The 16,977-nt window shown below is 49.7% G+C and overlaps 1 protein-coding gene across 1 annotated transcript; it reads left to right on the forward strand.

The window, feature by feature from the left end:
- Window positions 1-9,726: 9,726 nt before the first annotated feature.
- Window positions 9,727-16,688, forward strand: TBX22 (T-box transcription factor 22). The gene is made up of 8 exons (XM_056491364.1): window positions 9,727-10,031; window positions 10,121-10,244; window positions 10,545-10,646; window positions 10,843-11,017; window positions 11,228-11,392; window positions 11,655-11,719; window positions 11,800-11,885; window positions 14,559-16,688. The coding sequence occupies exons 1-8, from the start codon at window positions 9,896-9,898 to the stop codon at window positions 15,152-15,154; spliced, it is 1,449 nt and encodes a 482-aa protein (XP_056347339.1). The 5' UTR covers window positions 9,727-9,895; the 3' UTR covers window positions 15,155-16,688.
- Window positions 16,689-16,977: the final 289 nt, after the last annotated feature.

Consider the following 16,977-nt stretch of genomic DNA (forward strand, 5'->3'; position numbering starts at 1 on the left):
TTTTTTTTTTTTTTCTTTTTGTCTTGCAAATTATTCCCAATGTGTTCTTGATTTGGGGGAAGGTAAACAAACTGAGAGAGTTTTCAAACTCGGGGTTGTTCGCACATGCAGCAACTCCAGGGATCTGCAGGAGGGTTTGTGGGAGCTTGGAAAGGAAAATCCATGGATCCAGGGAACCCCTTTTTCTGCCACTCAACTCTATTTGCCAGCCATGGTCACAGGATTTTTTTAATTAATAATTTTTTATTAATTTTCTTGGTTGCATTTTAATCCTGTTAAAAAACAAAAACCCAGGGCTGTGTTTTGTGTATTAATTCGCTATGGTTCAGAGAAGAGCAGATCCATTCCTCATCTCCCAAAATCCTGGGATCATTAAAGTTGGAAAAGAGCTCTAAAATCATCAAGTCAGCCCAGCTCCACCACCCTGCTTGAAGCTGAGTTGTACCAATTTGAGGAAAACCCGTTTTTCAGTGCTCTTACCTCCACTCTGAGCTGCCCAGACAGGGGAGCACAAACCAGGGAATGCCGTGGGAAGCTGCTTCAGATGGAGAGAGGATCTCCCCAAACCAGCTGGGATCCATCAGCCCCTGAGCCCTGCTGGGAGCTGCTCCTTGCTGGGTTTCTCCATCAGGCAAAGAGCTCAGGCAGCAGCTCCTGAGCATCTCCAGCATCTCCCATCCCACAGCTCTGCTCTGCCCCAGCGCAGGGTGTGAGCCATGCCAACAAAATCCCTCAGGAAAGAACATCCAGGAAAAGCCTGGAGTTCCTCCCTGCCCTCCAGCAGCAAAGCAGAGCTGCAGCTGGAGCTTTCACAGCTCCTCAGTGGTTCCCTGAGCTTGCTGTGGCTGGGATTGGGAATTGATGTGAGGAGCAGGAGCCTTTGGCATCCTCGGGGCTGAGTTTTGTCTTGTTTTGCAGTGAGCTGGAGGAATTCTGTTCAGTATGGAAGTGCTTTAAGTTTGTGGAACATGGGACAATAACTCTGAGCAGATGCACAAATGTGGGCAGAAATCCAGGGAGAAGTAGAGTTCATCTCCCTACAGTTTGTGGATGCTCCCCTTGCCAAACCTGGGCTCTGCTATCCCAGGAGAATAAAGAAGGGAAGAATAAAGTCCAAGTGGGATTTTTAAAATCCAACAACTTCTCCTGGCAGCACTGGAGTCATCCAGCCTCCTGCCTTTGGTGGAGAAGCCAAACCTGCCCTGGTGCTTGGTTTAATGCTGTGCTCATCCCAAACCTTCACCCACTGGAATGCTAATGAAATACTAATTCTATTCCAAACTGTGTCCACCAGCTTTCCCATAGGAAAAGGGACGATTTCCCCAGGAACTAAAGGGGCACAGCCAGGCTTGAGCAGCACTGAAAGGCAACATCCCCCTGAATGCAACCAGATGTGCAAGGAATACATGACTTTCCATGGGTAAAACCTGCTGCAGAGCCCAAATTAGACTCAGCTGCTACTTCCAGGTCTTGAGGGTTAGGAAAAAGCAATTTTTTTGTGGGTGAGCCATAACCATGGCTCAGCCTTCCGGCCACGGCTGGCAGGACAGAGTATTTATTGGTGAGGGCAGATGCTCCCAATTGGAGATATTAAATCCATATTCCTGATTTTTAATTGCAGCTTAGCTAAAAACCCACACAAGGCAGGGAACTAAGATCAGTGAATTCCACACAGCAAGGAAAATGATTTTGTCCCTTCTGAACCTTCCCACTCTGCAGCATGGGCTCCAACCAAGGCTGGGAAAACCCTTCAGTTCCCAGTGGAGGATTCCATGTTTCACACAGGAGAATCTTTCCTCAAACATCCAACACTTTGGTCCTGGAGACCCTGGGTGGGAAACCACAGCTGGCAGCAGTGACCCCCAGAACTGCACAGAGTCCTGGAGCTGGGACAGAGCATCTGATGGATGGAGAAGTGCCAAGGGAGCAGAGCTGGGTGAGCTGGGGGTTCCAGGGAGCTCAGCCATGGATGGACACCAAGAATCAAAGAGGAGATGCTCCTGCAGAGCCCCTTGCCCTGCTGGCAGCCAAGGGATGCTTCACTGGGGCTGGCTCCCTCCTGCAACCAAAGCTCTCCCAAGCTCACCTTGTTTTTCCATTACTCAAGGACTCAGCTCTTTTGTCTGAGTAAATCCCCTGCTAAGGTTGCTGGGATTTGAATTTACAGCCACAGGAGGTGTTGAGCCACCAGGCCAGATGGTTATGTGCTAATTTCCATGGGTTGGAGTGGTTTGGGGATCTCAGCACAACTGTCCACATTCCCAAACAAGAGAAAGCCGTAGCTTGAGCTGTTTCCTACATTAAATCATTGCATGGTTTTCTTCTCCCCTTATTGCAGAAGAAGGTTTGATTTGGGCTGTATAATTTACAGTCCATGGCCTGTGACCCAGTGCAGCCAGGAGGAAAGTTTGGAAGGGGAGATAATACCATGGAGACAGATTTTCCTCTTCCCTGAGCTGAAATTCCTCATGAAGCTGAAATTTGTTGACCAGTTCAGCTAATTCTGATTTTCTTCTGCTCCAGCAACACCAGCCACTGACAGACTTAATTGACAGGCTTTATCCTTATTTTGCACAACTCAGTGCTATTGGGTGGCAAGTCCATCACATTTATTTATGAATTTAAAATTAAAACCAGAAAATAATAGCCATCCTCCCTGAGGGGGTGGCTGAAAAGCAGAGTCTCACCCAGCTTTGCACGGGGAGTTCATGCGGCTTTAATTTCCAACACAAAGAATATCTCACTGGGCTGGGGGTGACATCACCCTGCTCCCAAAAACTTCATGTGGTTCTTTTCCTTGCTTTTAAAGTGATTATTTTACATCTCTGCCGACAGATATTTGTATTGGCACATCTCATGGAATATTAAGATTGTATCTTTTCTGTTTGATTTCAAAAGGAGCTTCCTAACCCGAGTGCAACTCACAACTCCAAACCATGAAGATGACTGAAAGCTTCCTTGCAAACCTCTTAATTTATTGTCCTTTTCCCCTCAGCCCTTCCAAGCTTTCATTCTCATCCTTCTATATTTGCATTTAGGGCCATAATTAGCTGCATTAACTGAGGATAGAGTAGCAAAACAAAGAGTTTTCTGTCGGTCTCACCCAGGTGTGGGCTTGGTTTAAGGACAGAGTTTGAGTTTATCTCAAGGATGGAAAACCTTCAGCGTGTCCTGGGGCCAGAAAAGAGCTGCTGGGGCAGAGACAGCAGTAATGGAGAGAAATGAGTGGAAACAAAGCCCTTGGAAAGGCAATTTTCTCCAGAGTTAGTGGGGCTGGGATAAATCACCACACCATGGACTCACCTGCCCTAGCCCCAGGGAAGGGGGAGCAAAGCTTAGTGCACACATGGGGATTTGGTGTGGTGGCAGAACAAGCCCCAGAAACCTGCATTTCCAGCAGGAATAAACCTGCCCACCCCTGGCTTTTTCTGCACCCAAAGAGTGGCTAAGCTTTGGAAGAGGCACCCTGGGGAAGTGGTGGAGTCACAAAACCAGGAGGTGTCCAAAACCCACGGGAATTGGCACTTTATGATGTGGTGTGGTGGGCATGGGAGTGATCAGCCAAAAGCTGGGCTTGAGCACCTTGGAGATCTTTTCCTCGATGATTCTGTGATTGTTTTTTTTAAGCCAAACTCCAAGACAGGCTCTTGTCCACAGTGTGGCAGTCACCAAGCAAGAGCACAGCCCCCAGAGCCTGCCCCACGTCTGGCCATGCAGCTGCCTCTCCTGCTGCAGTGAGGACTCAGCCCCAAAGGGGTTTGGAGCTGGAACCTGGGCACCAGCTCTGGAATTCCTGGAATTCCTGGAATGTTGCCATCCCAGGGCTGGTGCAGGACCTGCAGCACTGTCACCCAGTGCTGGTGACCGTTTGTGCAGGTTTGGGGCATTTGGGGCGTGTGCTGGTGCTGTGAATCCTCATCCTCCTCACCCCAAATCTTGGTGATCGTGGGAGAATTGACCCATTTTTTCCTCTCAGAGCAGATGATGTGACCAAGGCTGTGGAATCACTGAGGAAGTGTCTCCAGGTACCCACTAACTGTTTAAAGATCCCAGGCTGTATTTGGTTAAAATAACATCCCTCCTCTCTAAAAAGGCTTTTTGCCCTCAGATTTCTGCCTCCAAGGGGGTTCCTGGGGCTCAGGTCCCAGCTGGGGCTCCCAGACCACGGGATGCTGAGCAGGGAGAACAGGAAGGTGGCCCCAGCTGTGCCCAGGAATAAGGAATAACTCAGTATCAGCTTCCCCATAAGTATTTCAATTTCCCTTCTCCTGTGTGCTTTTCCTGGCAGTTAAACTGAAAAAATTCAGCTTTCTCTTTCCCATATTCCAGCAGTGAGGAGAGCAGGGGTGGCCCTGGGGATAAGGAGTCCTGGGGCTCACTGGGGTCTCCCCATCTCCCTCCCTGGAGCCCTTCCCAGAGGTAAAGGCAGACAAGATTCATTTTGGTGCAATTCTAAAAGTTTTCTACTTCAAACATGTGCTGAATTTTGCCCTCTCTAAATTCCCCCTTATTTCACATTCTTTAAGTATTTTCTTTAAGTATTTTCTTTAAGTATTTTCTTTAAGTATTATAAGAAAAGTTCAATTCATCAGGAATTTTCCCTGTTACTTAGAGGGGGAAGGGGGCAGGTCTTGGGTTCATTTCTCAACTCTGGAGAAGCTGTGATGAAGGAAAAGGGGTGGGAGAGCTGCTTGGAGGGATGGAAGGCTGGTGGCTGCAGAGGGGATGGAGCAGCTTCTGCTCATTCTCCCACATAACCACAAGCCAAAAGCCAGGAGCTGGGCTGGGAAAAGCCACATTAAAATGTTCCTCACAGGGCAGAGATGAGAAATCTGCTTTTCCAGAAAATACTTGGAGGTTGCAGTGAGATATCTCACAGAAGGTCCTGTTACATCACACTGGAGGTCCTGGAGAAGCCCAGCAGGGCACCAACCACAGCTGGAGGAAGGTCCTTGTGGGGACAGATCCCATTGGAGTCTCATCCTTACCCCCCATGGGCATTATTGACCCTTCCTGACTTCCCTGCATGTGGGGGTGAACATCTCCCACCCCTCTCTCATCCTGAGTGATCCAAGTGCCCTAATTTGATTTAACTCTCCCCAAATGCTGTCTGTATTGTTTTTACTTCACTGAATCATTTCCTTAAGGTTTAATCCTATTCCCTGTGCACACTCTGCTGGGGGGTTATGTATAAAATAACATAATAGAGATTTATTTTAATTTCTCTTTAACTAATGCAGCACACGTGGAGGTGAAGGACCTCCTTAGGAGGTCAACCAAGAAACTCCAGCACTGCTTGGCCACCACCATAAACTGCTCATTTCTTGCTAAATCTGTGATTTTTGCCATGGAATAAATTCAGGGTTGTCCTGTGAACAAGGATACCTTGCCATCACCTCCTGGTTTGGATGGAGTCAGCCCAGAGTGGCAGAGCCCAGCAGGGATGGAGAGAGGACACAGCCACAGAGGAGCAGAGGTTCTCCAAAGTTCATGAGGGCCAAAATAATCATGGAATGAAATTAAAGCTGTGCTGGGGAACGGGATATTTGAGAATGTCAGGGAAAACAATCTCCTGAGCACTGTTTTACTACCATGGGTGTTTTCTGCCAAGAATTCCTCAGTCCTCAGCAGTTTCTGCTTGAAAGATTTTTAGGAAAAAGAAATATTTGTTAATCTGTTAATGACTAATTAGTTAATGACTCCTGTGAAACGGTGGTTTCGTTTACAAAAATTTAAGTTGAATATTGGCTCTTGCAGCTCCCATAGAACCCAAGCTGGAATAACTGGTGTTATTCCAGCCCCCAGAAGGGTCATTCAGCTGCCTCACACTCTTTCCATTGCAGCATCTCCAGGGCATTTAGAAACTGTTTAATTCCAGCTCTTACATCCCCCATAATAAACCTCCCATCCTTTTCCTGGGTGGGTCATGGCAGCTCTTTGTGGCACAGCCTCATCCAAAAGTTTATTTTTTTTTTTTTTTTAATTTCTAAGCAAATAGATTTGGATCTTAAAAATCCCATTTTTATTTACTGGTAGCAGAAGGGTTGAAAATCCAGGAAAAAAAAAGGAAACTGGAAGGTGAGCCCTGCAGTAACAAGTTAACAGCATGTGCAAAAAGAGTTATATCAATTCCAAAATACTTTTACAGCAGAAGAAAGAGTTTTAAAGGGTGGGTGTAGTTGGTGGCACCAAGGCTGGGGTGGGAAGAGCCCTCAGGGACATGGATCAGCCCAGGATTCTCTGCTTTGCTCCCTAGAGAGGAGCTACACCACCCAAAATATTGCTCAGATTGTGTCCTACCTCACATACACCCAGTGGGAAGAGAGCTGCACCCACACCCAGCTGTAAACCTGACTACTCATCTTTTAATGAAACTCTGGAGAAGAGATGGCTGAGGCTCCCCTGGAGCCAGGGTTTGAGAAACAGTGCTGCATCTCTCTGATCAGGGCTGCAAACCAGGATTTCCCCAAATTTTAAATGGGTAAATATTTTCTTGCTAATGATTTTTGGAGCAGAGAATGAACAACCCTTGAGTTTATCCCGAACAAAGCTTGAATTTATCTGTTAGAACCAAAAATATCCACATATCAAATTTATAATTGCAGCTCTATGTAAATCTATGAGAGAGTGGAGATAAAAAAGATATAAGTATTAGATGCATAATTGAGTTCAGGTGATATTAAAATATTACCCTAATCCAAAAGGCAGGTTAGGTTTGCTTTGTTGTCTTTTTTTTTTCTATTGTTTTGGTAAATGCAAAGCAAATCTTGGCAAAATCGAGCACAGCTTGAAAAGAACTCAATCCCCTAAAATCTGCCCCAAAAGTGACCTGGCAAGGCTGTGTTTGGAGTTACCTGAGTGCTTTCACACATTAAGGGACAGTATTAAAAGATCATTTCCAAGTTAAGCAAACATTTCTGGCATACTGTGCAACACTTGCTTTAAAATTAACTTAGTTATTCTGAACTTTATGCCAACTGATTATCTGCTGGACTCTCTGATGACGGTAATTCAGGACATTCCATCCCATAATTCCATAAAGACAATAAGATTACAAAGCCCAAGCAGGCTCTGAGTCAGCCTTTGACAGACTAAAGCTCCCTAAGTCCCCTGAAAACCCTTCTCTGACACATTAATTTGACCTAAACCCTCAAAATGTTCCTGATTATATCATCGCAATCGGGCTTGATTTTTGTTTTATTTTTCAGTGTAGGAAATTAAAAAGGCTCGGTTGATCCCCAGCCAAGTTCTTGAAATGTGTTGCAATGCTGAGGAAATAAAAGATTACTCGAAATACTTTTTAATAATATGTCATGTCAGCAGAGATAAAGGTTCACACTCTGTGCCCTCAGCTGGCTTCCATCAGCGCTGGCCAGGACCCTCCAGTCACCTTCAAATCATGAGCTTATGCTCTTCTAATTATGAACATGTTCATCAAATTGGGTTAATTTCTCTTTGTAAGAAGAGTTAAATCTGCATAGGTGAGGCTGATCCTGCCTAGCAGCAAGAGGCAACCCCGAATTTCCTTCCCCTGCCCTGTCCTCCATCCATTTCTTGCCACAAGGGATCATGGAATGCTTTGGGTTTGAAGGCACCTGACACAACATCTAATTCCAATGCTCCTGCCATGGACAGGGAACCATTATCCTGTGGAATGACATTGCAGCAGGCTGGGCATTGTCCCACAGAGGCATCAGGCAGGAGAGCCAGGACATTCCTGTAGGAAACAAAACCTCATCAGAGGCTGCTGCAAATGCAGATCCAGGGAAGAATGGAGCAACACAAGGCCAAATTTACCTGTAATTCAGATTACAAATATCAGACTTTGGGAACTTCCCACTCCCCAGTCAGGCTGCAGGTATTTCCCACAGCAGAGCTGGCACTGAAGAAGGTCAGCAGCTGGAGAAGGAGGTGGCTTCCAGCCAGGTGTCCAGGCTGGATGTTGAGCTTGGGCTTTTGGGTATCTGCACCCCTTCCCTTCCTCTGAGATCCTTGCCTTGGTCAAATCCCTGTCCCAGTGGGATATGTCAGGAATTTGGTGTGTAAATGTGTGCTAAAAAAGGTACAAATAGTTATAAATGTGTATGAACATCAAACGGGCAATGCCCACCCTGAGCTGAGTGAGGAGCGTCCTTGGGATGGGGATTTGAGGACAAGAATGTGAGTCTGGGACAATTAAAACACACATTTAGGAACAAATACTAGCACAGAGAAGCTGTGGCTGCCCCTGGATCCCTGGAAGATTCCAAGGCCGGGTTGGACAGGGCTTGGAGCAGCTCGGGATAGTGGGAGGTGTCCCTGCCCACGGCAGGAGGTGGGATGAGATGAGGTTTAAGGTTCCTTCCCACCCAGACCTTTCCATGTTCTTCACAAAGACAACCTGCTGCCAGCCCAAAGTTTGGGAATGCCTGCACCAGGACAGGGAGTCTAACAAACAGAGCAAGAAATCCTGAAAAGAGAAACATTTGGATGTACCAGAGAGCTCCTGGAAGCAGAGCATGGAATGCTGCACCCCATCCCCTGCCTGTCCCAAAGCCACAGGGCTCTGTGGCAGCTCCCCCCTCCTCAACCTGCTTTCTCAGCTGGCCTGTGAATTTTATCCCTTTCCACATTTTTTTCCCGTTAAGGCTCATCTATCCCGGCTGACCTCCCCGGCGCAGGGACGGCTGCGGGGCCAGGGCTGCACAGGGGGCGGGGGGGTCGGACATCCCCCTGCTCAGCGGGGACACCTCCCTCCCCTCCCCAAAACCCACCTGAGCCCCAGAATCCCCTTTGCTGCCGACTCTGGGGAGGGCTCCTGGTTAGAAAATAAATCAGCGCGGGGGTTCCAGCCCGGGCAGGGCGGGGAGGTCCCCGGAGCGGGGCTGGAAATGCGGCGCAGACCCCGCGCAGCGCTTTCCCTGCGCACCTGAGAGTCCCGCCCGGAGCCCCCCGGGCCCGACCTTGCCCTGCCCGGCCGTGCAGGAGTTTCCCGGGACTCTCCGTGTGCAAAGCGGGGATTTCTGCCCCTAATTCAGCGCAGATGCCGCGGGCGGCGGGGCCGCGCTTTGAAGCGGTGCCGGAGCAGGGGGGTGGCGGAGCGGGCGGGGCTGCCTTAAAAACATCCCATAAACAACCAAACAAACAAAAAGCAAAGGAAAAAACGTGAGACAAAGCTGGACCCGCTGCCTGGCTCTGTCACAGCCCGGGGGTGGCACCGGGTCTGTGGTGCCGGGGACGCCGGAGGGGCCGCGTGTGACCGGCCCGTGGGGACAGCCGGCGGGGCACTGCCCCCTTCTCTTGTATCCCCCTTTCCCCTCTTTTACTTTTCCCCCATTTTATTTCTCTTTTTCTGCCTTTTTCTTTCTTTTTTCTACCATTTTCTCTCCTTTTCTCTTTCTTTTTTTATTAATTTCTCCCTTTCTCTCCTTTTTACCCCTTTCTTTTTCTTTTTTTGGTTTTTCTTTTTCCCTTTTGGTTCTGGTTAAACGTTATTTGCACTTTTGTTGGAAAAGTGGCCCCTAGTGTGCAATTATGTCAAATTTCTTTGAGTTTTACAATTTAATGGAGAACAGTAACTCTTTTATTGATCCTAGACGGGGCCGGCTCCTCTTCCCCCTCTCCCCCCCACCCCTGTGGCTCTCCCCTCCCTCCCCCTCCAACCCCCCCCCCCGTTACTCCCATGAAATGTCACTCAATGTTTCTTATGCTCCCACCAGTTTCCAAAACAAACAGAGGAGGCTGCAGCCGTCTATTGACTCAGTTGGATGCAAGAGGATCTCGCCGTGGCCGCTGCCCCCCGACGGGAGCCGTGCTGCGGCCGGGCGAGGGGCGCCGGGCGCCGGCCGGGATGGAGCCGCCGCCGCCCGCCTGAGCCCCGCTGCCGCCCGCGGGGACCCCCGGCAGCCCGGGGGGGATGGCGCTCAGCTCCCGGGCTCACGCCTTCTCGGTGGAAGCCCTGGTGGGACGCTCGGCCAAGAGGAAGGTGCCGGAGGGTCGCGATGAGGAGCCCGGCCCCGGCTGCCGGCCGGCCCGCAGAGCCCCGGAGGCGGGTGGGTAGCGGAGGGAGCGGCGGGGAGCCAGGGCCGCCCCCCGGCCCGGCAGCCCCCGAGCCGCCCCCTGCCCTTTGTGTTCCCCGCAGAGAAGCGGCCCAAGGCCGGTGCCGAGAGCCGGGCGGGCGGGGTGCAGGTGGAGCTGCAGGGCTCCGAGCTCTGGAGGAGGTTCCACGACATCGGCACCGAGATGATCATCACCAAGGCCGGCAGGTACCGGCCGGCCCCGCCGCCCCGCTCGGCTTTACTTTTCCGTTTTAGCTTTATTTTTTTTTTATTTTTAATATTTTTTCTTTGTGGAGGGGATGGTGTTGTTTCTTGGGATTGTTTCGTTTTGTTTTGTTTGTTGTGCGGGGTTTCTCTGTTCTGCTGAAATATTTCACTTCGTTCGCCCCTTTTCCCGCTATTTTCGTTGAGTTCGATTTCCCTTGCTCCCGACGCCCGTTCCCAGTTCCGCAGCCCTTTTTCACCCCGGGAGCGGCAGCGCTCGCTCAGCCGCTCCTGTGCCCGCAGGAGGATGTTCCCGTCGGTCCGGGTGAAGGTGAAGGGGCTGGAGCCGCTGCAGCAATATTACATCGCTATCGACGTCGTGCCCGTGGACTCCAAAAGATACAGGTAGGATAAGATACGAGGGAGAGCGGCCGGGACCCCCCAGAGCCACGCGGGGCTCCTGCGCTGACCTCGAGCTGCGACCCGTCCGGTCCGAGCGGGACACGGGGGTCACACAGGGGTGCCGGGGGGGCCCGCACGCACCTATAGAATCTATAGGTGTGCGTGGGTGTGGGGGCTGACGCGGCCCGGGCCGGGCCAGGTACGTCTATCACAGCTCGCAGTGGATGGTGGCGGGGAACACGGACCACTCCTGCATCACCCCGCGCCTCTACATCCACCCCGACTCCCCCTGCTCGGGGGAGACCTGGATGAGGCAAATCATCAGCTTCGACCGCGTGAAGCTCACCAACAACGAGATGGACGACAAGGGGCACGTAGGTGTGGGGCAGCCCCGGCGGGGGGAGCGGGGTGGGGCAGAGCATCGCCCCGGGGCGCGGAGCATCATCGGGGGGCAGCGCCGGGAGGGCGCGGAGCGGTCCCTGCTGCCGCGGGGCTCGGGGCTGGGTCCTGCCTCAGCCTCGCCTCGGGTTTGCTTCCTGCCCTTCTCCCTCCGGCGGGGCTCAGCCGCCTGTCCCCCCGCACAGATCATCCTGCAGTCCATGCACAAGTACAAGCCCCGCGTCCACGTTATCGCCCAGGATTCTCGCTTCGATCTAGCGCAGATCCAATCGCTGCCGGCCGAAGGGGTGCAGACCTTCTCCTTCCAGGAGACCGAGTTCACCACGGTCACGGCCTACCAGAACCAGCAGGTACCGGGGGTCGGAGGGATGGAGAGAGCCCCGGCGGTACCGGGGGATGGAGAGAGCCCCGGCGATATCGGGGGTCGGAGGGATGGAGAGAGCCCGGCGGTACCGGGGGATGGAGAGAGCCCCGGAGATACCGGGGGATGGAGAGAGCCCCGGAGATACCGGGGAATGCAGAGAGCCCCGGCGGTACCGGGGATCGGGGGATGGAGAGCCCCGATAGCCACGGCCGCCCGTCCCAGCCCGCCCCGCTCTTTTCACCCTGCAGATCACGAAGCTGAAAATCGACAGGAATCCCTTCGCCAAAGGTTTTCGGGACCCCGGCAGGAACAGGTAAGGGCCGGGGCCGCCCCGCCGCCGCCCCCCGCGCCCCACCGGCCCCGCAGCCGCGTTCAACGCGCTCTCCCCCGCAGGGGGGTCCTGGACGGGCTCCTGGAGACCTACCCGTGGAGACCCCCCCTCGCCCTGGACTTCAAGGCTTTCGGCGCGGACAGCCAGGGTAAGTGAATCCCGCTCGCCGCCTCTCCCTCGGGGGGCTCAAACCACCAAAGATAACGAGGTGCGCCCAGAAAACGAATCTCTGTTTTTTTTTGGGAGTTAACTCCTCGTTGGTTTGGATAAAACTCCCGTGAAAATGATTGCGAGAAGTCGGGAAGAAGAACAGGATGAGGGAGCGGGGTGCTGCAGCCCCCGGCTGAAACCAGAGTTAAATGGGCAGCAAAAAATATCTGAGTGTGCAGGAGGCTAATTTGGAGTCGGGTTGTTCCGGCTTTGATCCTGTTACACTAATTGCTTCCAACCGGGTTGGGAATATCAACTACAAACGTGGTAGTGGTGACCGCCCGTGCTTTCTGCAGCGGCAGCTTCTGCGCCGACAAATGCGTTATGCAACAGAAAATAAAATTATCTGGTACTTAGGATGCTGCAGTAGCACATAAATGCAGCAAAGAGGAAGACAATTTTCGGGGAAAATGCTCTTCTTCATCCTGACAAGAGCAACTGGTCTTTTACAGCCCTTTCCCGGAAAAACGGCTTCCGAAAGTAATATTTGAAAACAGATTATTCATAGCGCCGAAGGGAAAAACCTAACAGCTCGTTTGCACATTGGAGCCCTCCAAGATGGGTTTAAAGTCGAGAGTTAAACTCTCGTTTATATCAGGAACGCTCCAAAATCTCGGGACACACCAAGTCACCCTGTGTCTGTCGGGAAATGCTGCAAAAATCAGCAAAAATTCATGTTCTGCAGGAGTAGAAATGAGGGCACAAAAAAATCCGATGCGGGAGAAATTAAGAGGTCGATCAGTTGTAAAGAGAACTAAAATTATTATCGTTAATTGTTGGTAGTAATAGTAGCAGATTTATTAGTGTAATTAATAGGTTTTTTATTAATTTTATTTTTTGAAAATACTTTATGCTAAAAACTGCTTTTGAACTCGTTTGCCGGGGGAGAGGAGGTGGTGGATGAGCTGCATGAGGAATGAGATAACAGCAGCTGCAATACTAAAGACGCTGAAATATTATTGTACATATAATATTAGAGCTACCTGGGATTTTTAGATTTTTTTTTCTTGTTTAATGTATTTGATATTTTTCTTCAGGGTGGAATTCCTGCACTGATATAAATATAACAAAATCTGCAGTTTTACTACTAATAAAATATATTTTTGAAGAAATGCCATAAAACTGAAATCTCTAAAACCAGAAGTAAATTCAAAGAAATTATGATCAACATGCTTAAGGAAAAAAAATTGCCATAGAATTTTTATTTTTAAGCCTAATGGAAAGGGCAGAAAACATCTGCTCATTGGGGTTTCTGCTGCAATCCCCATTCCCAAACTTGCTGTGGAATTTGGGTGATATTATTGCTTGGGATAACGTGCAGCAGATACTGATTCTGCTTTGCTCTGCAACCACGTAGGGGTTTGCTTGTGTCCTCACACACAAATATCAGCTCAATCCCATATTTTACATGACCCAAACTCCCTGAGCCCTGGAGGACATCAGGATACATCCATGGAGAGAGGACTGGATCCTGCTCTGCTGCTGTCAGGACTGAAGCAGCCACTGACATCAGCAGGGAAGGGTGAGACCTTCACGCCACAAAATATTCTCAGATTATTGTGATCCAGGGCTGACCTGTGAGAGGCTTGGGAATTTGGAAATTAATTGGCACCACGTTCAAAATCTTTGTGTTTTCAAGGGGTTTTTTTTAAGGTTTGTTATACCAGCAGGTGTGGCTCAGTTTTCCAGTTGATTTCGGGTCGCTTGTTGTACGTTAAGTCGGATCAGATCCCAGGCAGGCATTGCATTGCTTGGAATTGAATGTAAATAATAGCACAAATGGATTCACATTCCCTTACATCCTTTCCCACTGATTTTGGTAAGAAATTAAAATAAAATGGGGAGAGGGGGGGAAACCCCTCTGGAATAATTTGGTAATGAGTGTGCAGCGGACATTTGGCTCTCCACAGGCAGGAGGTGAAACCAGCATCTGTGTAGCACCAGGGCTGGCTGCCCCCGAGCACCATTCCCACCTCGGAGCAGCCATCCCATCCCTGCTCCATTTTTACTCCTTGGGGTTACTTTTCTCCCAATTTCTGAAAGTGTTCATTCATCCCTTCCAGAAAGGAGGACGTTCACATAACTTGGGAGTTTGAATTTCTGGAGACACCGATAGCATTCAGGGGAATGTTTCAAATTGCTTGGGAAGCCAAGTGAAATGAGTCAATTCCTGAGAGCAGGAAGGTGCAAAAAAATTCTCCATCAGGCTGAATATGCTTTTTTGTTCTTATATCCAAGGGGGAAAAGCTGTCTGGGATTTGCATGAAAAATAGGGAACCTGAAATGGCAGTGATGTGCGGATAGCAGGGGAGGGTTATCGGTCCTGCAGCCGGGTACAGATCCAGGTGTGTGTGGAGCTGTGTTTACCATTATCCCTGTCCAAGGAATGGGATTAGACACACGTGAATGTTGTTCTTAGACAAATACCAACTAACAATAACCATTTATGGCTAGATCTTGCCATTTTCCCGGAGCTGGTCTTTGGAGCAGGTTTGTTCTTGGAGGACACCGGCAGCAGGGAGACCCGGAGCAGGAGCACGAGTCCTCCAAGGATCACTTGGCTGTGGACACCAGTTAGCCCAGCCTGGATGATTTCTGTTTTCCTTTCCAGGTGGGAGCTCCAGCTCTTCTCCAGTGGCCTCCAGCGGTGGGACCCCCTCTCCTCTGAACCCCCTGCTCTCTCCATCGTGCTCCCCTCCCACGCTTCACTTGCCTGCGAGCAACCTGGGCATGTCGTGCCCCGAGAGCTTCCTGCACCCCCTCAACCTTCCCCTCTACTACAAGATCTGCCCTACGAGCTTCTTGAGACAACAGGCACTCCTCTTCCCGAGCCATGAAAAACTGGGAGCCACCAACCCACACCTTTTACCCCACTTCATGGTGGATATGCCCAAACTGTCTTCCCTGAAAAACGCCAAAGCCGAAGATTTAAACGCTCAGTGCCTACAAGCCCCCGGTTCTGCTGGTCAAATGCTGTATGGATTACATGCATCTGGAAACATTTTCCCATCAAGTCCCATTGCTCGGGAAGCACTTAATTGTTCTTTACATCCTCCATATGGCTTGTATGGTTATAACTTCTCTGTGCCATCCAGACTGATGAATGCAGCAGGGCATTTCAAAGTGAGTGACAGCATTCCGGCTGCTTTGAGGGACGGCAGATGCAATCACTCCAGCTGGCACCCCACAATTAACCACTGCCTTTAGTGGGATCAGAGAATATTTCTGAGCTATGTAAAGCAAGTCCTTCCTTCCTTCATACCCAGGGGCTTGTTAGTTATTGCCTCTGAAACACTGCATGGGACAGGAGTGGGACGGGCAGGCATTTAATCCTTTTTTTTTTGTGGACAGAAATGCTGTGTTGTTGGGAGGGTGGAGGGTCTGGGATGACCCTGAGGTGACACCTTTTGGGCACATTTATGTCACAGTTGTAGTTTAAGAGCAAACTGTCAGTCACCTTTTTACTATTTGCACTCTCATGTGGGGACATTGATGTTTGTATTTCTACAACTCTGTTTTCTCTCTCTCGCCTTTAGTTAGCTCAGAGCCCTGGGGAGCTGCTGCTCCCCCACTCAAGTTTTATCCCTAATTTCAAAGGGACTATCCAGGACCTGGACTTGGCAAAGGAGCCATATCTGGACAAGCATTGGAGCTTGTTCTTAAGTCCTGATTAATGACATTAAAGTCCCTCAGATGTCTCCGTTATCAGGGTGGGGACATAAATCCAAGTATCTGCTGCCAGGGTAAAGAAAGGCAGGATAAAAGATGGAGGGGGTGAGAAGCTGGAGGGGTGGCCCAGAGCCTTCTTTTCCATGCCCCACCTTTCAGTGGCACCAGCACTGATGGTGTGGTGGGAAGGACAGGATGGGGTCACACATCTCTCCCGTGGTGGGATGGATCCATGCTGGGGACATGGAGGATACAGCTTGGAGAGTTGTGTGGGATGAACACCCCAGGAGCCCTGCAGAACAATCCTGTCTGACCCAGAGCTCTCAGCCCCAAGGGACACAGAAGATCCAGCTGGGATCTCATCCAGCCTTACCCAAGGGAAGGGCAGGGATACTCCTGGCTCAGTCCTATGAAGAGCACAGATCCTTTATGGAAAATTACAGCTCTACAGGCCCTGGAATATGAGATCTTCAATTCCTTCCAAAATTCCTGTTTGTTTTCTTGTAACCTGTGGATATTTTTGTTATTCCTGTAAATAATCTCCAGCTCACAAGGGCGCCATGTAACTCAATAAATCAGGACACAGGTTTTATTCTTTATTTGATGGATGTTCAATCTCTACCTAAAGTCAAATCTATCACTTGCTAGATGGCAAAGATTGGAAAACAAGGCTTGGCTGGGACCAGCCCCATTTTGGGATTAATCCTGTAGTTTCACACACAAAGACAAGATAGAAGGATTAGGCACAGATTTAAGAATCAAAACTGATTTCAGAGTTTTGATTTTATTTTTATCCTCAGCAGAAATCAAATTCAGACCAGAACAAGTGACATCAAAACCTGTTAAATTAACAAAAATTACACTTTAACTTTCATGAGACTTTGATAAAACTCAAACAACACTGGTTTCCCTAATTTTCCTACTTTGGGTATCCACAGAGCTCCGAGTGATGCCAGTATGAAATGAGGGGTTGTGATAAATGGTCTGTACAACTGTAAAAATGAACAAACCTGCTTTCTTGGGCTGTTTCTTAGCAGTTTATCTCACTATCTTTATTAAAAAAGAAAAATGATTTTTTTTTTTCCTTGGGAGTCCTTATTTCCAACATTGTGGTGACTGAATTCTTATGGCAAGTCCACTGCTGGCCCTGGCCAGGCTCTGTCCAGCTGAGTGACCATGACCCAGCCCCAACATGTGGTTGTGCTCCTGGGGAGCTGGAAGGCTCTTCCTGATCAGTCACGGATTTGTGCAATGGGGAACTTCCAATTTTCCAAATATTTGCGGTTGCATAAGATATTCCAGAGTTGCTGGCCATGAGCTGTAATCCAGTAAATCAATGTCTGGTTAAAAATGTGACTGAT

Source organism: Oenanthe melanoleuca, chromosome 4A (assembly GCF_029582105.1).
Source record: "Oenanthe melanoleuca isolate GR-GAL-2019-014 chromosome 4A, OMel1.0, whole genome shotgun sequence".
NCBI lineage: Eukaryota > Metazoa > Chordata > Aves > Passeriformes > Muscicapidae > Oenanthe > Oenanthe melanoleuca.

Bases quoted from the DNA above. Each gene is read 5' to 3' on its own strand.
- TBX22 (XM_056491364.1), top strand. From the start codon at position 9,896: ATGGCGCTCAGCTCCCGGGCTCACGCCTTCTCGGTGGAAGCCCTGGTG. The intron at 10,245-10,544 runs GTACCGGCCGGC...CTGTGCCCGCAG, and splicing joins ATCATCACCAAGGCCGGCAG to GAGGATGTTCCCGTCGGTCC. The intron at 10,647-10,842 runs GTAGGATAAGAT...GGGCCGGGCCAG, and splicing joins GTGGACTCCAAAAGATACAG to GTACGTCTATCACAGCTCGC.